Genomic DNA, 23,158 nt, shown 5'->3' on the forward strand with positions numbered 1-23,158 from the left:
CTGTTTGACAGAGGAAAGGGAGCCAGCTCTTAATAATCTAAGGAAAGGTGGAATAACCTTCTTTATCCTGAAGTTACTGTCTGAACCATCAAACAGATCAATTCAAAGTATCAGTTAGCACCAGTACCTCAGAGCTCAGCTGGAACAAAAACTGCAAACACAGTAGTTCCCCATGATCAGGGTTGGGAACCACTGTTCTAGACCAAAGAGACTCCTTTCCTGATTCTGCTTCCTGTTATTTCTGCCTCTTGCACCTACAGTTGTGTAGGTGTCAAATCGTATGTTTCTGTGAATCCAAGTGAAAAGAAGCAGAGAAAAAGTTCCTCTGCGTGGTGCAAACTTGAACTTGACATCTTCCGTCTAAATTTAATGCACAATTACTATTTGCAGTTTAGTAGATATTCAGGTTAGTAAAACAGTGAACATGATGTGTGCAAAAGTTTGGGCACTCTTATCATTACGTGGTAACGCCAGCTCCCAAATGCTTCCTGAAGGCAAGTCTTTCGGTTTTTGCCTAGTTCAGAAATATTTTTAGGTCTTCTTGCATGTCTTGCATGTTTGAGGTCTCTCCGCAGATTTTCAGTAATATTGAAGTCTGGGGACTATACAGGCCATTCCAAAACCTTCATCCTGTTGAGTACCTCATGGTTGGCTTTGAGGTATGTTTCTGAATGTCGTCTTGCTGACCTTTGTGATGGAGTCGTAGAAAAGGTTTCCTTCTGTCGGCTGTCCCAGGCGGATCATTTGTGTGTGAGGAATGCTGTACTAAGCCAGCAGCTATATCACCCTGCAGCTCACAGCTGGCAGCCCACCTTTGAAAAATACAAATAAATACTAATCGGGCATTAAAATTTGCAGAACAATGTCATTGACATCACCAGACACCTGTTTGCTTCATTTTGCCAGATGTTTTGCCAGGCTTTAACTGCAGCCTCTTTAAGTTGCTGCTTGTTGGTGGGGCTTCCTGTCTTCAGTCTCCTTCTGAACAAATGAAAAGCATGCTCAGTTGGATTCAGATCTGGTGATTGACTTGGCCAGTTTAAAAAGTTCCCACTTTTTCTGTCCCGTGCGGTATGTTTCGGCACATTGTCCTGCTGCATAATGAACTGCCGCCCAATAAGTCTTCTGCCATTCCTTCTTACAAGATCTGTTTATCCCTGAATTCATCTTCAGTTAAGTCGCCAGTAAAGACCAGTGAGCCTGTCCTGGAGTCAGACATACATGTCCAAGCCATGATACTCCCTTCAGCATGGTTTACTGAAGAAGTGGGGTGCTTATGGTTATTGGCCGTTCCTGTTGTTCTCCACTCCTTAGCCTTTCCATCACTTTGATAGATGTTTCTTCTGTCCATAAGACCTTATTCCAGAACTGCTGTGGCTCATCTCTGTATTTTTATTTTTGCAAATGCCACTCGAGCTCTTCTGTTGTTCCTGCTGCTGATGAGGGGCCGACACCTTGCAGTTCAGCCTCTGAGGCTTTCTTAGTGAAGTCTTCTCTGGATTGTGGTACTCCAGATTTGCACCCCCACACTCTGGAGATCGTTTGATTTCACTAAAATAAATTTTGGGGGGTTTTCTTAACACTTAACAGTAGATATATTTTTCAGTCATTCACTTTATTTGTCTTTTTGTCCTGTTCTCAGTCTGTTCTTGACTCCTCCAGTTCTTTCGTTTTTTCTGAAGAACATTCCAGACTTGTTGATCTTGTAATGCCAAGAGCCTTGATTTTTCTGATGGTCCATTTCTTTCCTCTCATTTTGAAAATGGCCTTCTTTTCTGTCATAGTGAGATCTCTGGTCTTCGTGTTGGGTTTTGTTGGCTAATTTAAGTTAAAGACCTCAACCGTGCCTAGATCTTCACAGCTCTTTTGTGTGTGTGAAACATATAAGATAAGATCACTTTATTGGCCCTATACAATTTCTTGTATTAGGAATTTGTCTTTTCACATACCCCAGCTTGCTCTCCAGGAGACAGACAGACAGGGAGAGAGAAGCTGGGGGTCAGAGTGCAGGGTCAGCCGTTTATACGGCACCCCTGGAGCAGCTGGGGTGAAGGGCCTTGCTCAGGGGCCCAACGGAGTAGGATTCCTCTGCCAGCCATGGGGTACGAACCGGTAACCTTCCAGCCACAGACGCAGATCCTTAGCGACAGAGCCACCGCTCCGCCCCACTACATACGGCGTGTAACACCCAAGTAACACATACTTCTGCTCATCTGTGTCAGTTAACTTATATCATGTAGTCTGCATGAGCTGCATGGTGTCCGGTTGTTTGTAATTATTCTTATGTTCTTAATTTCTGAAAATGTGATATCATTGGTAAGGGTGAATATTTTTGTGAGGACAAATTCCTAAGTAAATTCCAGGTTTTTCAGTCGTAAATGGAGATGTTAACAACCCACGGAACCCCAGGACATAATTGACCATGCCTTGTGATACATACCCAAGTGAAAATGACATGTCCTCACACATACTGTATAGACACATAACCACAGAACTAAGCATTTTGTTTAATCAGGATTCTGGTAGCAATTCATCTTCAGTAGCTTTTAGCTATGGATTTCCCAAAATATAAAAAACAAGAAAAGCAAGTCAGACCTGAAATTAGCTGATCAAAGGCGCATAGCCATAAGCATTGTAACTATGATCAAAACCTATAAAATAAAAACTGCAGAAACACATTTCTACATTTTTGTCTGGCTACCAAGTCTGACATCAGCTAACAAATATGTTATGCATCTCAAATGTTTCAGGTGTTTAAACAAACTACTTCTCAATTTAAACATGGGTTTTTTGAGTTAAAGTGCATAAGGCATTGCAAGGTGCAAATTATACAACAAATTAATGCTATGTAATTGTGCTTTTATTATGCCATATGAAAAGATAAGCATTTTAGTGCTTAACAGAATTATTTCTGAAGGCGGTTTTGTTATTAATTTTGTATTTTGTTTTGAGGAAAAATGATACTTGCTCCAGTGCTTACTCTCACTGGAACAAGGTCTCAGTACGATGCCTTATGGTCCACAGCCCTAATGTCATGATTGGCTTGGTCTCTTAGTTTTCGTTGGCTTGTTTTCATCAGTGCTTGCTGTGCAAGTCATCGGACACTTTGACTCATCTTATGTCACCTATGTTGAAAGACTAGTCAGATGAAGCTGTGGAGTATATCTCTTAATTATCACACTGGAGAAAACACATTTGTCGGCCACCCTGCTGGGCTTGCTTTTCCAAATCTAATTTCTGTTGTAACCTGTTAAAAAATATCATATTTTAATCCACAATGTGGAGTCAACATAATGATATTCATCCTGGTCACATACAATAATTAAAATTCCGAATTGTACACCTCTTGAAATTCTTTTTTTATTATATGAGCCCTGGAACAATAGTCAAATGCCATATTCTTTAAAAATAATGAAGTACTTAATAGAATAGTTTTTATTAATAATATTCATATTGACTACCGCTCTTATTTAGAGTGATTTGCATACACATGCAGGTGCCCATTTATACAGCTGTATTTACTGGATCGGCCTAGACAGTAGTATGTTGCTCACTGCTGTAGCAACAGTGTCCTCACCTGGGATTTGAGCTTGTGTTCCTCATCAAGAGTCTGGAGCCCAAACCACAGCACCACACTGCTGCCCACCGTTCTGTATAAATGCAGAAGAGATTTTGGTTCATAAGTTTCGCTCAAATCTTTTTTTGTACCCTTCAGAATTATACATATATTGCCTCTTTTGATTCTTTTATCGAATTGCTTTGATGAACATTTGTTTTTAACACTTTCCCTTTTTCTAGACATTTGGGCCATCGGTTGCATCTTCGCCGAGCTTCTAACATCGGAGCCGATCTTTCACTGTCGTCAGGAGGACATCAAGACCAGCAACCCCTTTCACCACGATCAGCTGGACAGGATATTCAGTGTAATGGGCTTTCCTGCAGGTAGACACAATACATTTACATATCAGCTTCTAAAGAAGTAAGACTTTCATGTTTTTCACACGTGACCTGCATTCCTACAGGTTCTTAGCTTTACAAACATCCTGTGTTTACCTCACTTCGATTCTGTGTCGTGTTTGTGTGTCAATACACCTTCATCTCACAACACTGATATATTGGTCATGAGGGAGCTCCTTGTCAAAGTTTATACAACTAATTTACACAGCCTTGTTGATGAAAATGTCTTGACAGGTAAGTAATCTGAGACCTGAAGATGACTTTCATAATATTTCCAGTCTTAGAATATTCATAAAATTATGTAACATAGGTATGCATCTTTTCTACTATATGCAACTTTAATGGCAATTGAAAAAGACGGCTCAGATGTCAAGTGTTAAGTGGACAGTGTCAAAAGAAATTCAACCTCCTTACAGTCTTCTACTAAAAACTCTTTAGGAGAGCCCAAAGACCCGTACGTTTCTGGCCTAAGGAAGGTGGAGGCCTGATCAAGGAAAGCAGTCAAAACCCAGGGAAGATCTGTTCAGTCACAGATCCTTTGTCGAGTGTTTTATTCAGTTCCTTCAGTTCCACAATGTCTAAGCTTGTCTCTAATCGGAACCCGAACAACAATTAACTGGGTGATGAAAGCCGTCATGCAAATGCTGAAAAGCCACTGCGTACAGGAATTTCTGCTATATCTCCATGGCCTCATCATAGATCTGGAATGAGGAGGTGATCCTGTGTGACTTCAAGGACGCTGCGGTTGTGACAGTTTTTCACGAAGGAGATAAATCCATCTGTGGGAATTACAGAGGGATCTTTCGGCTGTCTGCTGCCATCAAGTTCATTACAAAACTTCTCCTGAATCACTGCTCTTGTTGAAGCACTTCTCCCAGAATCCCAGGGTGATTTCAGACCCCCGAAGGGAGAGGCCCCTTTTACACTCTCAGCTCCTAGGAAATGTCAGGAAACACACTGTCGCCTCTAGTTAGCATTGTTTGACATGACAGAGGCACCTCTCTCTGTGAATGAGTGAATTCCTCTGGAGGGTCCTTCTGAAGTATGGATGTCCTCCAAGCATTCATCAGCACATTCCAACAGCTTCATCATGTGTGTGCAGCAGTTCTCAGGAGTAATCTCAGCACTGCGAGCATGTCAGCTTTTTTTTTTCAAGTTTTAAATGGTCCATCTTGATCTTTAAGCCCATTTCCGGGATCCGAGCTCTTTCCGCACTAAGGGGAGACAGCACGGTCCTTTTCACCTCCTCGTCAGTCTGTATTGTTGTAACACAACCAGGCACTAGAGTATTAGCTTAACGTAACTCCTTTTCACCCAAATCGCTGTGTTCACTCAAATCGCTTCAGCGCAGGTCTTTTTTCCCAGCTCTCACCTTCCAGGCTGTTCCAGTTCCAACTGGAACAAACAGCACCTGCATCTCGGACACAACGGCAGCCCGGGTTGTTGTTTTCCAGCTCTCGCAGTCAGGGACCCCCCCACCTGCCCCCCGGGGCTCAGCCGGTGCCATCTGGGGGGAAGTTATGCTTGCCACCTGGCCGAGAGACACCCCACTCCTCCAGGTGCCCCACTGAGCCTGGCAACTGAGTGACCCTGCAGCCCTGCCTGTCCCTTGGTAAAGCCTAAGCAGTATTTTCTCAAGCATCCCTCATTCACCTGCAAGCCAATCCAGTCCGTGACTAATAAGATCACTTTATTAACCCTTTACAATTTCTTGTATTAGGAATTTGTCTTTTCACAGACCCCAGCTTGCTCTCCCTGAGACACACAGACAGGGGGAGAGAAGCTGGGGGTCAGAGCGCAGGGTCAGACATTTATACGGCGCCCCTGGAGCAGCTGGGGTGAAGGGCCTTGCTCAGGGGCCCAACGGAGTAGGATTCCTCTGCCGGCCGCGGGACACGAACCGGCAGCCTTCCAGCCACAGAGCCACCGCTCCGCCCGCCCCCATCCCTCTGGATTTCTCACTCTCCCTTCTTCCAGGCCGGAGCCCAGACGCAGACTGACACTGTTTTCCTCGTGGCGATTCATATTAGGCTCTTAATTAGCCCAGAGGAGTAGCTAATTCCAGGCAGGGCCTATCCTGACATGTGGCACTTCCTTCACGTGGAATTTCACTCCCTGAGGGCTGATGGGTCAGTCAATTGAGTGCTGCCCCATTCCGCAGGCAGTCTTGTCCAATTGACAGGGAGCTTCCTCTCACTGCCTCACACTGGCCTGCGGGTCCTTCGATGTTTCAGATGAGAAACACGTTGCCTCAGTGCACCGTACAGTATGTCCCTTTGTAACCGTGCTTTGAACACAGAGGGTCTCCCGTCAAGTCTGGGTTGTGCCGTATGGGAGACCTCAAACACATTGATAAGTTACTCGTGATGAGTTTAATTGCTTCCCATCTGCTTTTTAAATCGCTTGGTACACATGGGTTTTTAAAATAGCTATGTTTTGTCAAGTGAGATACAAACTGTGTTCTCTGTCTAACCAATATGGGTTTGCCACTGCTCTGGGTGGTTCGGTTCCATCTCAAAAGGTAGTTTAACTTCAGGTGGTTTAAAGACAGTAATTGAGGAGCTTTGGTGCTGAAAGTCCCCCCTCTGGTTTTACTCTGTTGAACAGTTGTTGTTTTTATTCTGGGTTATTTGTATTTTTCTAATAAAAGATAAAATAATTTTGAGGTTTTTGTCAAGCGATATAAAGCCATTTCTTTTCAGGACAGCCACAGAAGAAAAAAACAAGTTTAATTGTGAAAATTCTTTCGGACCACTGTGACAGAGGAGAGTATACCCACCGGGGCAGATCGCCAGTAATCGGTCTTAAAATGGGGACCTGGAACTGTTAGGGCACTGCTGTTACTGTGGGGTTTGGTAGGCTGGGGCTTTAGGAGAATCATTTTGACATCTGATGGTTGTTTTTGAAGGTTTTAAAGAGACTGATACATGCAGGTTAAGTGCCCAAATTTGCATGTGGGAGAAGCACAGCACTGTGCCGTCTTGTTAAATAGAGAAATTGTGAGATCTACAGAGAGAAGCAGTCAACCAGCAACAGCGGTCTCTGGCTAAAGCTCCCGGCTAGGAGATTAACAGCTCGGCTCTCAGTACCTGATTGATTGATTAGTTGATTGATTGATTTGTTTGTTGGACATCGTATTCCGGGAATAAGATGAAGTTTTGGAGTTGTAAGGGTTTTTGATGGTTTTGGAGAGAGGTGAGGAGTGCAGTCGCTTGGTAACATCAATCTCTGGTTAGTGCGCCCAGTTAGGAGATTGAACAGCTGGCCCTGTGTTGTGAGGGCAGAAGGGTTAGTTTGAAACATGGCTAGATAGGTTAGGTGGTTGAAGGGAGAAGCACGGTTGGCTTGAATACCTTGAATATCTCCCAAGTCACCACCCGGGAAGCGGGTTTGCTCCATGTGGTTAACGAAGGGAAAACTGGGAGGGGAGGATTAACTCTCTGAGCGTGGGTTAACTCCAAGGGCTGGAGGCTCTGGTCTTGCCCTCTCCCATCGGCAACGGAGCACACTGGTCAGGGAACAGCAGGCCTAACTGCTGTTGTGTCAGGGACACTGGTTTGGATTCTGGTTAGCGTCCCTGGCCCGACAGGATCAGCAGTAAGGCTGAGTGTAAAGGTTAAATGGCAAAGGTTGTGAATGGTTGAGTGTGGCTTTAGGGTGGAGGGAGAGGGTTACGGGTTTTGGGATGCCAGAGCTTTGCGACTCTGAAGCTGACTGTGGAAGGCTGGCTGCTTTATGCTCAGAGACACATACAGGTGGTGTACCACTCCTGTGAGAGTGTTGGTATTCTTCAGCACATGAATCAAACTGAATTCTAGGCGCCCAGTGTTTCTGGGTCAGTGTCTGCCTCTCACAAAGCTGCCTTGATCTGGATAAGCTAGTAGTGGAATAACTGAGTCTCCCGCTGCTTATCTTTATATTTACATTAAGGAGAGATAAGAGGTGGGAACTGGAGCAAAGTGAAGGATCTAAATTTGTTTTAGTGTTACTGACATGAGTGCAGAGTTTTATGAATGAGGAAGATTCATAGAAGCAATGACATGTTCTGCCAGTTTTAACAATGTTGGGGATGTACCTGTCCAGAAATACTTTAAAGAATTCTACCTCTACCTGGTAGCCATCAGTTCCTTTTTATTTCCCATTTTACTTAGTGAACACTGGTAATGTAACTCTTTCACCGTTGAAAACCACCTCAGTCTTATGCTTGAGATTTGGCTTGGTTAGGTAGTACTGTGTTGGTAAGAAGAAAGTTTGTGTTGTCGTGTTTGGTTTCAGGTCCAGGTTTGTGCAAATCAGCGCAGAGTGATTTGAAAACACTGTAACGCGAGGTTATTTTTCAAGACCTGAGAGAATTAGTGGAGAGACTGAGCTTTAATGCCCCTGTCTGTTTACAGGGGTCCCAGACACCTGAGAACAAAAGCGCAGGCTGACCTCCTCAGAGCTGCAGGGAGGGGACACACACTGGGGTTACTGGGGAAACGAGTTCCAGGGTCGCCCACTCTAACCACAGAGCATCACCCTGCCACATGTCTGGAGGGGAAGCAGTGCACACTGTGATATCGTCAATTTATTATGGATCTGGTGTCAGATTTCCTGCTAAATCCCCTTAATGACAAGCGAAGCAGATTTGTTTTTAACGGACTTGCAAGTAATCGTCCCATCTCATCGCCAAATTCAAACGTCCTTCGTCTCCGTGTTGTTAGCATAACTCCCGCCCACTCAGTTATTCTGTTATTAAGTTCTGATCTTGCCTGAAAGTTATTTTTGTGATTGGCAATGGAGGGAGACCGGGCAAACAGTTCTAATATTTTCAGGGTGTGTGTTGTTGCTTTTCGGGTGCTGAATATGGGATGGTAGCACCTCTTAAATCATCCTTGGTGATCTCCCACAGCAGAGGGGGCGAACATTCAGAATCTGAAAATTCTCGGATGTTAGTCCATTTTTATTGACTAAAGTGTGAGTTTAATTCCTCATTTTTTAATAGAGATGTGCCGCATGGCCTTACCTGGAATCTCGTTAACAGAGATTTGAGAACTGGTGACAGTGGTTGTTATTACTAGTTGTAAAAATAATAATGAGAAGAGTCAATCATAATTCCGCACACTTTTTTCACGGCTCTCTTCTCGCCAGTCCACTCAAAGCGCCGTACAGGTCGGTGCTGCAGGGTGGACACACACACGCACCGCGTGGCAGAACACATGACCTCTGATTTCTGTTCGTTTTCACGGTGCCGGTGTTGCCTCTCTCAGGTCGTGTTTGCAGTGTCTACTCCCCTCAGCTCATGTAACCACTGTAAGGAAGGCGTTAGGAAACATTCCAGGTCACGAGTGAAAATAACACTCAAGGTGTAAACCGAAGAAGGCTCCACAGACAAAACGTTGTGTTTTCTGTTTTCTCTTTCCAGCAGAGAATAAGCCTTTATTTGTTCCTTTGCAGCCTACGCATGCTGATGCAGCTGCCTGCTTGAAGTTATTGTACTGATTTGTATTGCATTTCTTCTACCTTTGTAAGGTTACTTGCTAAGCAAAAAATAAAAATTGTAAGGATATGGTTAATTTCTACATGTGTACTATGTTTCAGAAGGCGCTTCTTACTGAAATATAATGTATTAGTTTGTCTTTTTTTCGTCCATAGATAAAGATTGGGAAGATATTAGAAAAATGCCAGAATACCCCACACTTCAGAAAGACTTCAGGAGAACAACGTGAGTAGGGTCAAAGAAATACAGCACGTCTCGCATCCAGCATTTTTCAGTGATGCGCCTCCCTTTGACCTCTGCTTCGCGTAGGCAGTTTGGTTCGGCTTACTCTTCATTTCATAGTGGTAGTTCAAATTCATTTGAAATTCATATCTCCTTTTTGTTGCCTCTTTTGATCTTTTTTAATCTTGACTTTTTTCAGGTATGCAAACAGCAGCCTTATCAAATACATGGAAAAACATAAAGTGAAACCCGACAGCAAGGTCTTCTTGCTGGTAAGTATCTCTTGAATAACCTCAAAAGGCTTTGCTGCTGCTTTTCAGAAGAAGGAAACACCTCTGTACCGAAGTATACACTCTAAAAGCTTTGATTTCTGTGCCCTGTGGCGCTGGAACTATATAAGTAAGGCATAACTAGCCAGTTCTGTCCAGAACAAGGGCAAAGTGTGGAAGGCTACTTTTGGGACATATGGCAGCAGCCCAGAGCTTGTCCTGGGCGCTTGGAGCACAAGGCAGCGTCTTCAGCCTGGCCAGAATGCCAGGCCGTCGCAGAACACGCACACACGCTTTAGAGACACATGCACGGCTTTGAGAGGTGGGAGGAAAGCAGCGAATCTGTCTGGGGAGCGACATGCAAACTCCACACACAAGGTGCCCGTATCCGTAATCGAACCCAGGTTCGCAGAGCTATGAGGCAACAGCAGAGACTGTCACGCAACCGTGCTGCCACATAATGTGCACCTTTAGGCGTTAAGTTCTGCCTTTCAAATGTGGTTTCTGTGTAGGTCCTGGATGAATTAGGACGAAACCTGGAATTGCCTGAAGCTGTTTTCTTTATGTTAATTTTCAATGATTTGTTATTTCAGCTGCAGAAACTCCTTACTATGGATCCAACGAAAAGGATCACTTCAGAGCAGGCTCTGCAGGATCCTTATTTCCTCGAGGATCCCTTGCCTACATCTGAGTATGTACAGCACCTCACTTCTCCTTCCCACAGCTGTATTCTGTGCAGCTAAATCCCACCTGGAGGGTTCGGGTTCGGATTTTCACTCGCTTATCAGCATGCATATTGCCATTTCAAGAGCATTATATTTGTAATATTTACACACAAATATTGTAAATGAGATAGATGTGATCAGACACGGGCTGTCTGGCCTTTTCTTGATTTGCTTTCTGGTTGTTCGCACACCATGATTAGATGAGAGGGCGTGTTATCTTGCTCTGCGATGCATGTTATCTGTCCACGACTTCTGTGGACCGGGAAAGAATGGAAACTCTCACAATCAGTGGCATGCAAGTCCAGTATTAATTATCAGATGGATTCTTCAGCATCTAGTTGCTAATTTAAAAGGTACTCACAGGCATTTTTGAGCTTGAACGCTTTGCAACCTTTGAAGAAAAGATATATCATCCGTCCTGCATTTGTGTTTTTACCAATGTCCTGGATAATCTACTGCTAACAGAAAACCAACAAAGTCTCTGACGCCAGTCCTAGGATTTTATCTTGTTTTTGGCCTTCTGCTTCTTTGTTAAAAAGTACAGAAGATTAAAGGGCTCCTCATTTCTTTAAAGAGCCAAACTACCTAAAATGCAGAACTGTGAAATATTGTGAAAACTGAAAGATTTCCTACTTAACCAGTTTGTTCCTTCCTATTTTTATTTGTGTCACTTATAATTACATTAGAGATCGTATTCACCTAATGTGAGGTGTTTAATAATCATGTGCTGGAAACATTTCTTAAAATGTTTCTCACTTTGTTTTTGTTTTTTCTGTGTTTTTGAAATATGTGTTAATTTATACACAAGCCAGGAGCTTCAGTTGCTTATTAGACATCTAATGTTTTCTGTTTCTAGTGCTGTCTTATTGGGAAATTTACAAAAGACAAATGCTGGGACACTGGCAGTTTGTGAAACTTTGCTGCATTGCTATCTTAAGGCATTGTCCTATTTATAATGCAAAACAAATGCTTTGGACACATCTAAGTGATAACAAACTCCTAAACGTAGCATTTCTCTATGACAACAGCATTAATATATATTCCTCACTAAATACTAAATACAAAATGTGTCTTGCCATAAAACTGGGGAGTCTGGAAAAAAATCAAATGCATTCAGAAGTTATTATAATATTTTATGTAATTACCTTCAATCACTTCTGTAATTTCCTTCACTCTGGTGGTTTCAGGGTCACTTTTCTTGGCAAAATAAGTCCTCACTGATGGTGTGGGCAAGTAATGAAGTCAGCTGGACAGGTATCAAAGCCTGGATAAAAGACTGATTGACGTTAATGTGTCCAGTGAGCTCAATCGATTGCTTTATATAAAAGTTTTGCATTATTTCGCTTTCAGTGTTTTTGCTGGATGTCAAATACCATACCCTAAAAGAGAATTTCTTACTGAAGACGAACCCGAAGAAAAAGCTGATAAGGTAAAAACAGAAATGCACATTATTAAGATTGTGTTCATAAAACAAGGGTAATACAGCCCACCTGCTTGGGGTAGTGTGCTCTTTGGGAGTTTTATGTGCTGCCTTTATAAATATTTACTGATTAAAATTTCAGAATAACTGGAGTATTAATATATTTTGCATTGTCACACACTCTTGCCTTCTCACCTGCTGTGTTCCAAAAGATGCTATATGGAAGAAGTATGTTTTTTAATATTGTCAATGTGTGTGACCTGTTAATCCTGAGTTGTTTTGCCCTCTTGCCTCTATGATATATTTAAACAGCTTTTATCCTGTGAAGTGTTATTTCACTGAGCTGAATGCAAGTTTTTGTATCCAATATCTGGACGTGAACTGTCAGTATTGTAAGATCGCTGTAGGGAAAGTACCGGTATCTGATCTGATGTGCTGCTGTACTGCAATGGTTGTGTTCTGTGACTTCTTAGGTGCACAGCAGAGAGCCTTGGTGAATGTCAGAAAAAAAAGTTGTAAGCAAAAGACAATAGGTACTGGAAAATCACAGTAACACAAACGGACTTGGGTCTTATTGAACAAAGCAGTTTGGCTGGTATTACGTTTTACTGTTGAAAGGTGATGCTAAAAATAATGGTTTATCAGACAGAAGAACCATCTGACTGGTGGCCATTGGTCTTGTCACCACCAAGACGTTCAAGGCTTTCTGTTGCAGCTCCCCTCGGGATGCCTCCAGGGGCGTGGTGTGGCAGCGAGTCCTTTTTAAACAGGCAGGTCAAGGGCAGCAGATACACAGAAAGCACTTACAGTCAAAACACAAGCCAAACCAGACACACAATCTGCACTCTCTTTTTCTTCTGCTGCGGTCCCTGGTCTGTCAAGAGCTGCATGCCTAAACTGCTTCCCAGCATCAACATTTTTTAACAAAAAGATTACAATGCAATGTCCATATGCCAGTTGGTGAGTTCCTTCTTCCCTCTGGTGTGGCATATAATTGTCACAAAAACTGTTTTCTGGGTGATGAGGTTTAGACAGTATCTGCCATCTTGCTGAACCTACTGCCCTGAAGGAGCATCCAAAATGGTTGCCACTCAGATGGTGGCTTTTATGCAGTTATACAGTTTAAAAAATCTATAAATTTTCTGCTTATATTCATGTTCGAATCACCATTTGCAGTAAACTAATCCAGCTCTGTTCATAGCAAGGTCTTTGGAAAACAGACTAATCAGAGATTGAGAAACACACTGTGGTCAGTTGTGTATGCAGGGAAGATGTAATACAGGAGAAAGTGGAGGAATGCAGGAAACTAATCGCTGTGATGCAATGAGTGAGGGACTTCAATCATGACTGGAAACCAAAAGCTTAACAATTCCGAATTCAGGTACAGATGTAGACAAGGGCCACAAAAATCAATGCATTCGGTCTTCAGCATTATGCTGATTTGCTGACCTGGCTGAGTAAAACTCAAGAGAGGGGGATACAATGTGAGCATGCGACAATGCACAAGTTCATGGAGTTGTGCTTCTGCATTACAGTGCACCAGGCCCGGGCTGCACTGCGTGGGTTTGAACCGTTGAATAATCGCCCAGCAGCCCTGACCTAAATGAGATACTATTACAGAATGTGTCCTGGCATGTGAAGCCTGTATTATTTGACAAACGCTTCTGAGAAGAAGGTTCCTTGAAGTCTGCCCTCTGACAAGAAGTCGGAGCAGTGGCCGGGCGAATGCAGTCAGTGGGAGATTTTCATTTGCAGGAAGTAGCTGGCTGAGTGCGTTCCCATGAGGGATGATTACACCGACAAAAAGCGCAGTGCAGATGTTATGTTGTCGCTGTTCACACGCAAACACGCAAACACGCAAACCTTTTGAATGCCTTTCATAGCTAAGATGGGCAAGAGATAGGCACTGTCCGCCCTGGAGCCATGAAGCGAGGTGTCTGCTTTTTTGAACATCTTAATCACAGGTAGAGCAGGGCACGAGGGCCTCAGGCCACTCCAGGGCAGGGCAACAGGTCTGCACCGGGGGCGAGAGGCTGGCTCTGTTCCTCACCTGGTCCGAGCGTCACTCTCGCATTTCAGCAGCGCTCCAGGAAGAAGAGCGGCAGGGTTTTCTGGGAGCCGCAGAAAAGAGTTCTTGCTCGTGGCCCACAGAAACACTGCCGCTGTCTGGAGAGGTAGATGTAGAAAAGGAAAGTTGTACAAAAGCAACAGTTAGAATATTAGAGCTGGAGCAAATTAACACATTAAAGAGAAATTCTGTTTTGCGAACCAGGTGAAATTACTAGAACAAACAGCAAGACATTAATAGTACATCATTAGTTTTCAACCTTATTCAATTGTCCTGTTCTTGCTTTGAGACAGCGATGACTTGTTTAAAGGATAAGTTAGTTATTTTGCGACTTGCATTAAGGGAGTGTTTTTGGTAATTTTGTGTTGATCTGCCTGCCTTCTAGAAAATTCAGATTTTAAAAGGGAACTGCAATGCTATTTTTATATTCCAGGTTTAGAATCGGCATTGATGAGCACATTTCAAACCACAATGAAAGTTAAATCTCCAATTTAGATCACAAAATAGATACTGTATGTGATCTGTATTCCAGGTTTGTGCAGCGCCATGTTCTGTAACTCAGAACGAGGCAGAAAAACTCCAGTGATGTGAAGAGGCCTTCATACATTGTAAACAAGTGGGCTTACTGTATGAATACATCTCCTTTAATCCAATAAAAAGATTGCTTTTGACATTAAGATGGTTTTGCTGAAACATACTACTTGTTAACTCTGCATGCAGGTCACATTGGAACATTTCTGCTGTGAAATGTCTGCTGCACAACCTGTACTTGTTTGATTGTACATCAGGTTACATCAGTCATTATGGTGACTAGTGAGCAGGAAGGGCTGCCTAACATTGCAATTCGGGGAAACTCTTGCTCTTGCCCGAGGTGAGACCAGGGGTTTGTGACATGGCGACTTGCAGTACTTTCACAAAGTTTCACGATCTTGTGCTTAATTCAAAATTTATAAAATGTTTCTATGACGTCAATTAATTTATTTTGTTACCGAGATTTAGGAAAATGGGACTCCAGTTCCCCTTTAACAAAGTGTTTGTGTTTAATTTAAACAATTTTTATACTCCCAAAGAGGTATGTGCCCCTCGTAAAAGAGGCATTTTAGTCTGTGAATGAAATGTCTTTAACACACAGACAACGCTGTGTGTCCAGGCTGTAGTGTAACAGGCGGTGTGTTGTGTGCAGAAGCAGCAGGGCAGGGTGTGTTTCTCCAGGTCTGTAGTGTACCAGAGGTTGTGTTGTGGGTCCAGGTCTGTAGTGTACCAGTGGCTGTGTTGCGCATCCAGGCTGTAGTGTAACAGTGGCTGTGTTGTATGGCCCGGCTGTGTTGTGTGTCCAGGCTGCAGTGTGACGGGGCTGTGTTACGTGTTCAGGCTGCAGTGTGACGGGGCTGTGTGGTGTGTCCAGGCTGCAGTGTGACGGGGCTGTGTTGTGTGTCCAGGCTGCAGTGTGACAGGGCTGTGTGGTGTGTCCAGGCTGCAGTGTGACGGGGCTGTGTTGTGTGTCCAGGCTGCAGTGTGACAGGGCTGTGTGGTGTGTCCAGGCTGCAGTGTGACAGGGCTGTGTTGTGTGTTCAGGCTGCAGTGTGACGGGGCTGTGTTGTGTGTCCAGGCTGCAGTGTGACGGGGCTGTGTGGTGTGTTCAGGCTGCAGTGTGACGGGGCTGTGTTGTGTGTCCAGGCTGCAGTGTGACAGGGCTGTGTGGTGTGTCCAGGCTGCAGTGTGACGGGGCTGTGTGGTGTGTCCAGGCTGCAGTGTGACAGGGCTGTGTGGTGTGTCCAGGCTGCAGTGTGACGGGGCTGTGTTGTGTGTTCAGGCTGCAGTGTGACGGGGCTGTGTGGTGTGTCCAGGCTGCAGTGTGACGGAGCTGTGTGGTGTGTCCAGGCTGCAGTGTGACGGGGCTGTGTTGTGTGTTCAGGCTGCAGTGTGACGGGGCTGTGTTGTTGTTCAGGCTGCAGTGTGACGGGGCTGTGTTGTGTGTCCAGGCTGCAGTGTGACAGGGCTGTGTGGTGTGTCCAGGCTGCAGTGTGACAGGGCTGTGTGGTGTGTCCAGGCTGCAGTGTGACAGGGCTGTGTGGTGTGTCCAGGCTGCAGTGTGACAGGGCTGTGTTGTGTGTCCAGGCTGCAGTGTGACGGGGCTGTGTTGTGTGTCCAGGCTGCAGTGTGACGGGGCTGTGTTGTGTGTCCAGGCTGCAGTGTGACGGGGCTGTGTGGTGTGTCCAGGCTGCAGTGTGACGGGGCTGTGTTGTTGTTCAGGCTGCAGTGTGACGGGGCTGTGTTGTGTGTCCAGGCTGCAGTGTGACGGGGCTGTGTTGTGTGTTCAGGCTGCAGTGTGACAGGGCTGTGTTGTGTGTCCAGGCTGCAGTGTGACAGGGCTGTGTTGTGTGTCCAGGCTGCATTGTGACGGGGCTGTGTTGTGTGTTCAGGCTGCAGTGCGACAGGGCTGTGTTGTTGTTCAGGCTGCAGTGTGACAGGGCTGTGTGGTGTGTCCAGGCTGCAGTGTGACGGGGCTGTGTTGTGTGTCCAGGCTGCAGTGTGACGGGGCTGTGTTGTGTGTCCAGGCTGCAGTGTGACGGGGCTGTGTTGTGTGTCCGGGGCTGTGTGGTGTGTTCAGGCTGCAGTGTGACGGGGCTGTGTTGTGTGTCCTGGCTGCAGTGTGACGGGGCTGTGTTGTGTGTCCAGGCTGCAGTGTGACGGGGCTGTGTTGTGTGTCCAGGCTGCAGTGTGACGGGGCTGTGTTGTGTGTCCAGGCTGCAGTGTGACGGGGCTGTGTGGTGTGTTCAGGCTGCAGTGTGACGTGGCTGTGTGGTGCAGTGTGACAGGGCTGTGTTGTGTGTCCAGGCTGCAGTGTGACGGGGCTGTGTTGTGTGTTCAGGCTGCAGTGTGACGGGGCTGTGTGGTGTGTTCAGGCTGCAGTGTGACAGGGCTGTGTGGTGTGTTCAGGCTGCAGTGTGACGGGGCTGTGTTGTGTGTCCAGGCTGCAGTGTGACGGGGCTGTGTTGTGTGTCCAGGCTGCAGTGTGACGGGGCTGTGTTGTGTGTCCAGGCTGCAGTGTGACGGGGCTGTGTTGTGTGTCCAGGCTGCAGTGTGACGGGGCTGTGTTGTGTGTCCAGGCTGCAGTGTGACGGGGCTGTGTTGTGTGTCCGGGGCTGTGTGGTGTGTTCAGGCTGCAGTGTGACGGGGCTGTGTGGTGCAGTGTGACAGGGCTGTGTTGTGTGTCCAGGCTGCAGTGTGACGGGGCTGTGTTGTGTGTTCAGGCTGCAGTGTGACAGGGCTGTGTGGTGTGTTCAGGCTGCAGTGTGACAGGGCTGTGTTGTGTGTCCAGGCTGCAGTGTGACAGGGCTGTGTTGTGTGTCCAGGCTGCAGTGTGACGGGGCTGTGTGGTGTGTCCAGGCTGCAGTGTGACGGGGCTGTGTTGTGTGTCCAGGCTGCAGTGTGACGGGGCTGTGTGGTGTGTCCAGGCTGCAGTGTGACGGGGCTGTGTTGTGTGTCCAGGCTGCAGTGTGACGGGGCTGTGTTGTGTGTCCAGGCTGCAGTGTGACGGGGCTGTGTTGTGTGTCCAGGCTGCAGTGTGACGGGGCTGTGTTGTGTGTCCAGGCTGCAGTGTGACGGGGCTGTGTGGTGTGTCCAGGCTGCAGTGTGACAGGGCTGTGTTGTGTGTCCAGGCTGCAGTGTGACGGGGCTGTGTGGTGTGTCCAGGCTGCAGTGTGACGGGGCTGTGTTGTGTGTCCAGGCTGCAGTGTGACGGGGCTGTGTTGTGTGTTCAGGCTGCAGTGTGACGGGGCTGTGTTGTGTGTCCAGGCTGCAGTGTGACGGGGCTGTGTTGTGTGTCCAGGCTGCAGTGTGACGGGGCTGTGTTGTTGTTCAGGCTGCAGTGTGACGGGGCTGTGTGGTGTGTTCAGGCTGCAGTGTGACGGGGCTGTGTTGTGTGTCCAGGCTGCAGTGTGACAGGGCTGTGTGGTGTGTTCAGGCTGCAGTGTGACGGGGCTGTGTGGTGTGTCCAGGCTGCAGTGTGACAGGGCTGTGTGGTGTGTTCAGGCTGCAGTGTGACGGGGCTGTGTGGTGTGTCCAGGCTGCAGTGTGACGGGGCTGTGTGGTGTGTTCAGGCTGCAGTGTGACGGGGCTGTGTTGTGTGTCCAGGCTGCAGTGTGACGGGGCTGTGTGGTGTGTCCAGGCTGCAGTGTGACGGGGCTGTGTTGTTGTTCAGGCTGCAGTGTGACAGGGCTGTGTGGTGTGTCCAGGCTGCAGTGTGACGGGGCTGTGTGGTGTGTTCAGGCTGCAGTGTGACGGGGCTGTGTGGTGTGTTCAGGCTGCAGTGTGACGGGGCTGTGTTGTGTGTCCAGGCTGCAGTGTGACGGGGCTGTGTTGTTGTTCAGGCTGCAGTGTGACGGGGCTGTGTGGTGTGTTCAGGCTGCAGTGTGATGGGGCTGTGTGGTGTGTTCAGGCTGCAGTGTGACGGGGCTGTGTGGTGTGTTCAGGCTGCAGTGTGACGGGGCTGTGTGGTGTGTTCAGGCTGCAGTGTGACAGGGCTGTGTGGTGTGTTCAGGCTGCAGTGTGACGGGGCTGTGTGGTGTGTTCAGGCTGCAGTGTGACGGGGCTGTGTTGTGTGTCCAGGCTGCAGTGTGACGGGGCTGTGTTGTGTGTCCAGGCTGCAGTGTGACGGGGCTGTGTGGTGTGTTCAGGCTGCAGTGTGACGGGGCTGTGTGGTGTGTCCAGGCTGCAGTGTGACGGGGCTGTGTGGTGTGTCCAGGCTGCAGTGTGACGGGGCTGTGTTGTGTGTCCAGGCTGCAGTGTGACGGGGCTGTGTTGTGTGTCCAGGCTGCAGTGTGACGGGGCTGTGTTGTGTGTCCAGGCTGCAGTGTGACGGGGCTGTGTTGTTGTTCAGGCTGCAGTGTGACAGGGCTGTGTGGTGTGTCCAGGCTGCAGTGTGACAGGGCTGTGTTGTGTGTCCAGGCTGCAGTGTGACAGGGCTGTGTGGTGTGTCCAGGCTGCAGTGTGACGGGGCTGTGTTGTGTGTCCAGGCTGCAGTGTGACGGGGCTGTGTTGTGTGTCCAGGCTGCAGTGTGACGGGGCTGTGTTGTGTGTCCAGGCTGCAGTGTGACGGGGCTGTGTGGTGTGTCCAGGCTGCAGTGTGACAGGGCTGTGTGGTGTGTCCAGGCTGCAGTGTGACGGGGCTGTGTTGTGTGTCCAGGCTGCAGTGTGACGGGGCTGTGTTGTGTGTCCAGGCTGCAGTGTGACAGGGCTGTGTGGTGTGTCCAGGCTGCAGTGTGACGGGGCTGTGTGGTGTGTCCAGGCTGCAGTGTGACGGGGCTGTGTTGTGTGTCCAGGCTGCAGTGTGACGGGGCTGTGTTGTGTGTCCAGGCTGCAGTGTGACGGGGCTGTGTGGTGTGTTCAGGCTGCAGTGTGACGGGGCTGTGTGGTGTGTCCAGGCTGCAGTGTGACGGGGCTGTGTGGTGTGTCCAGGCTGCAGTGTGACGGGGCTGTGTGGTGTGTTCAGGCTGCAGTGTGACGGGGCTGTGTTGTGTGTTCAGGCTGCAGTGTGACGGGGCTGTGTGGTGTGTCCAGGCTGCAGTGTGACGGGGCTGTGTTGTGTGTCCAGGCTGCAGTGTGACGGGGCTGTGTTGTGTGTCCAGGCTGCAGTGTGACGGGGCTGTGTGGTGTGTCCAGGCTGCAGTGTGACGGGGCTGTGTGGTGTGTCCAGGCTGCAGTGTGACGGGGCTGTGTTGTTGTTCAGGCTGCAGTGTGACGGGGCTGTGTTGTGTGTCCAGGCTGCAGTGTGACGGGGCTGTGTGGTGTGTTCAGGCTGCAGTGTGACGGGGCTGTGTGGTGTGTTCAGGCTGCAGTGTGACAGGGCTGTGTTGTGTGTCCAGGCTGCAGTGTGACGGGGCTGTGTGGTGTGTCCAGGCTGCAGTGTGACGGGGCTGTGTTGTTGTTCAGGCTGCAGTGTGACGGGGCTGTGTTGTGTGTCCAGGCTGCAGTGTGACGGGGCTGTGTGGTGTGTTCAGGCTGCAGTGTGACGGGGCTGTGTGGTGTGTTCAGGCTGCAGTGTGACGGGGCTGTGTTGTGTGTCCAGGCTGCAGTGTGACGGGGCTGTGTTGTTGTTCAGGCTGCAGTGTGACGGGGCTGTGTGGTGTGTTCAGGCTGCAGTGTGACGGGGCTGTGTGGTGTGTTCAGGCTGCAGTGTGACGGGGCTGTGTGGTGTGTTCAGGCTGCAGTGTGACGGGGCTGTGTGGTGTGTTCAGGCTGCAGTGTGACAGGGCTGTGTGGTGTGTTCAGGCTGCAGTGTGACGGGGCTGTGTGGTGTGTTCAGGCTGCAGTGTGACGGGGCTGTGTTGTGTGTCCAGGCTGCAGTGTGACGGGGCTGTGTTGTGTGTCCAGGCTGCAGTGTGACGGGGCTGTGTGGTGTGTTCAGGCTGCAGTGTGACGGGGCTGTGTGGTGTGTCCAGGCTGCAGTGTGACGGGGCTGTGTGGTGTGTCCAGGCTGCAGTGTGACGGGGCTGTGTTGTGTGTCCAGGCTGCAGTGTGACGGGGCTGTGTTGTGTGTCCAGGCTGCAGTGTGACGGGGCTGTGTTGTGTGTCCAGGCTGCAGTGTGACGGGGCTGTGTTGTTGTTCAGGCTGCAGTGTGACAGGGCTGTGTGGTGTGTCCAGGCTGCAGTGTGACAGGGCTGTGTTGTGTGTCCAGGCTGCAGTGTGACAGGGCTGTGTGGTGTGTCCAGGCTGCAGTGTGACGGGGCTGTGTTGTGTGTCCAGGCTGCAGTGTGACGGGGCTGTGTTGTGTGTCCAGGCTGCAGTGTGACGGGGCTGTGTGGTGTGTCCAGGCTGCAGTGTGACGGGGCTGTGTTGTGTGTCCAGGCTGCAGTGTGACGGGGCTGTGTTGTGTGTCCAGGCTGCAGTGTGACAGGGCTGTGTGGTGTGTCCAGGCTGCAGTGTGACAGGGCTGTGTTGTGTGTCCAGGCTGCAGTGTGACAGGGCTGTGTGGTGTGTCCAGGCTGCAGTGTGACAGGGCTGTGTGGTGTGTCCAGGCTGCAGTGTGACGGGGCTGTGTTGTGTGTCCAGGCTGCAGTGTGACGGGGCTGTGTTGTGTGTCCAGGCTGCAGTGTGACGGGGCTGTGTGGTGTGTTCAGGCTGCAGTGTGACAGGGCTGTGTTGTGTGTCCAGGCTGCAGTGTGACGGGGCTGTGTGGTGTGTTCAGGCTGCAGTGTGACAGGGCTGTGTTGTGTGTCCAGGCTGCAGTGTGACGGGGCTGTGTTGTGTGTCCAGGCTGCAGTGTGACGGGGCTGTGTGGTGTGTCCAGGCTGCAGTGTGACGGGGCTGTGTGGTGTGTTCAGGCTGCAGTGTGACAGGGCTGTGTGGTGTGTCCAGGCTGCAGTGTGACAGGGCTGTGTTGTGTGCAGAACCAGCAGCAGCAGCAGCAGACGGGCCCCCAGCCTCAGGCCCAGCCTCAGCCCCAGCAGCAGCAGGCAGTGCCGCAGCAGCAGGCCCCCTCACAGCAGAGCGGCGCCCAGACCAACGGCACGGCGGGGGCCGGCGGGGGGGGCGCCGGGGGCGGCGGGCTGCAGCACAGCCAGGACCAGGGACCCCCCAACAAGAAGCCGCGGCTCGGGCCGTCTGGGGTGAGCTCCGGCGCGGGCGTCATGCAGTCCGAGTACCAGGTGAGATCCCCAGGCCTCTCCTTAGTGTGTAATAATAACAAACTCTATTTTATATAGCGCCTTTAAGGGCGGCTTCTCAAAGCGCTTTACAGAACGACAACAACAACAATAAATAAAAAGAATACACAACATAAAACCCAATTCCAAAACACAGAGGAGACCGTGGATGGTGGTAGTAAGCGAAGTAGGAGCAGAGGGGTAGAGAATGGAGCCAGTGAAGTAGAGGTGTACTGTAGCTGCCAGGAGAACCTGCAAAACTGCAGCAACTAGATCCATAAGGAAAGAGAAGACAGAATGCACACCCATAACTCCCAGAGGTGCAGCCCGGAGACAGCTGGACGTCCGCTCCGTACTCCTTAATACACTTGCTGTCAGCGGTTCTGCACGACAGCCTCCCTCGGCTCACACACGTTGGGCTTCCTGGAGATCCACTGGACTATAGGAAGGCTGCCCAGCCACCCACCTTCCCCACGAAAGGAGACCTAGGCTTTGTTTTAAATTAGAAGGGCTGTTAGGTGAATAAACAGACCCGCTTGATCATATACACTACATTCGAGATTCATATACCAAGACCAACACGTATGCAAACACCACCAATGCACACACTCATGCTCAGATATAAAATATCCTCTTAGAATTGGTTCTCACAGCTTTTCACCTTTCACATCAATCAGCTCGTTAGGTGTCGACACTAATTCCGTGGTCATTGAATCCGGTTTTAATGGGTTGAAATAGGCAACCCAGAATGGCTCTCTCTCCTTATTTCTCAAGGCGGTCTTTGGCCCTCTCCTCGAGATGTGGACTTCTTCAGTGTCAGTCGTGTGCTGCACTTGACTGATATGAGGGGCTGAGCGATACGTCCAATTCCGACTCCTAATGGAGCTGCTGTGCGCAGAAATTCTTTAACGTGCCCTTTGATTGGACCATTATAGGGTTTGTCACGGGACAAGTGATCATATAGATCACAGCGAGGTCTCTTTCTTTTGACACCTAATGTTTCCCTGCCAATATTGGGGTGATGGAATTAGTGGGGTACCAAAGGGATCTGTACTAGGACCACTGCTTTTTTAAATCTGTGTCGATGATCTAGACTGTGGTTTAGCTGGGAAACTACCCACTTTTGCAGATGGTGACAATTAGGAAGATTAGTTCCTACTTTTGGAAGCGGCAAATGAAATTCAAAGACATTTAGGTCCAATGTAGACATGTTCCAGCAGCAAAAGGCAAACAAAATACTAGGATAATTAGTTAAAAGCATAGAATAATGTTGTGTTAGAACTGTATGATGCACTAGTCAGGCCTGATTTAGCACATTGTGTACAGTTTTAGTCACCACACTATAAAAGAGATGCTGCTGCTCTGAAGTCA

At 48.4% G+C, this 23,158-nt stretch overlaps 1 protein-coding gene across 3 annotated transcripts in view; it reads left to right on the forward strand.

The window, feature by feature from the left end:
• cdk19 (cyclin dependent kinase 19) overlaps positions 1 to 23,158 on the forward strand; it is a 77,373-nt gene that overhangs the window by 45,402 nt on the left and 8,813 nt on the right. For all 3 annotated transcript variants that reach the window (XM_088626830.1, XM_088626829.1, XM_088626831.1), the window contains exons 7-12: positions 3,799 to 3,942; positions 9,592 to 9,661; positions 9,858 to 9,930; positions 10,521 to 10,618; positions 12,003 to 12,081; positions 21,533 to 21,790. In XM_088626830.1, coding sequence (XP_088482956.1) covers positions 3,799 to 3,942; positions 9,592 to 9,661; positions 9,858 to 9,930; positions 10,521 to 10,618; positions 12,003 to 12,081; positions 21,533 to 21,790 — 722 coding nt within the window. The remainder of the gene's footprint in view (positions 1 to 3,798; positions 3,943 to 9,591; positions 9,662 to 9,857; positions 9,931 to 10,520; positions 10,619 to 12,002; positions 12,082 to 21,532; positions 21,791 to 23,158) is intronic.

The sequence above is a fragment of the Lepisosteus platostomus genome, chromosome 3 (genome assembly GCF_059453375.1).
Source record: "Lepisosteus platostomus isolate fLepPlt1 chromosome 3, fLepPlt1.hap1, whole genome shotgun sequence".
NCBI lineage: Eukaryota > Metazoa > Chordata > Actinopteri > Semionotiformes > Lepisosteidae > Lepisosteus > Lepisosteus platostomus.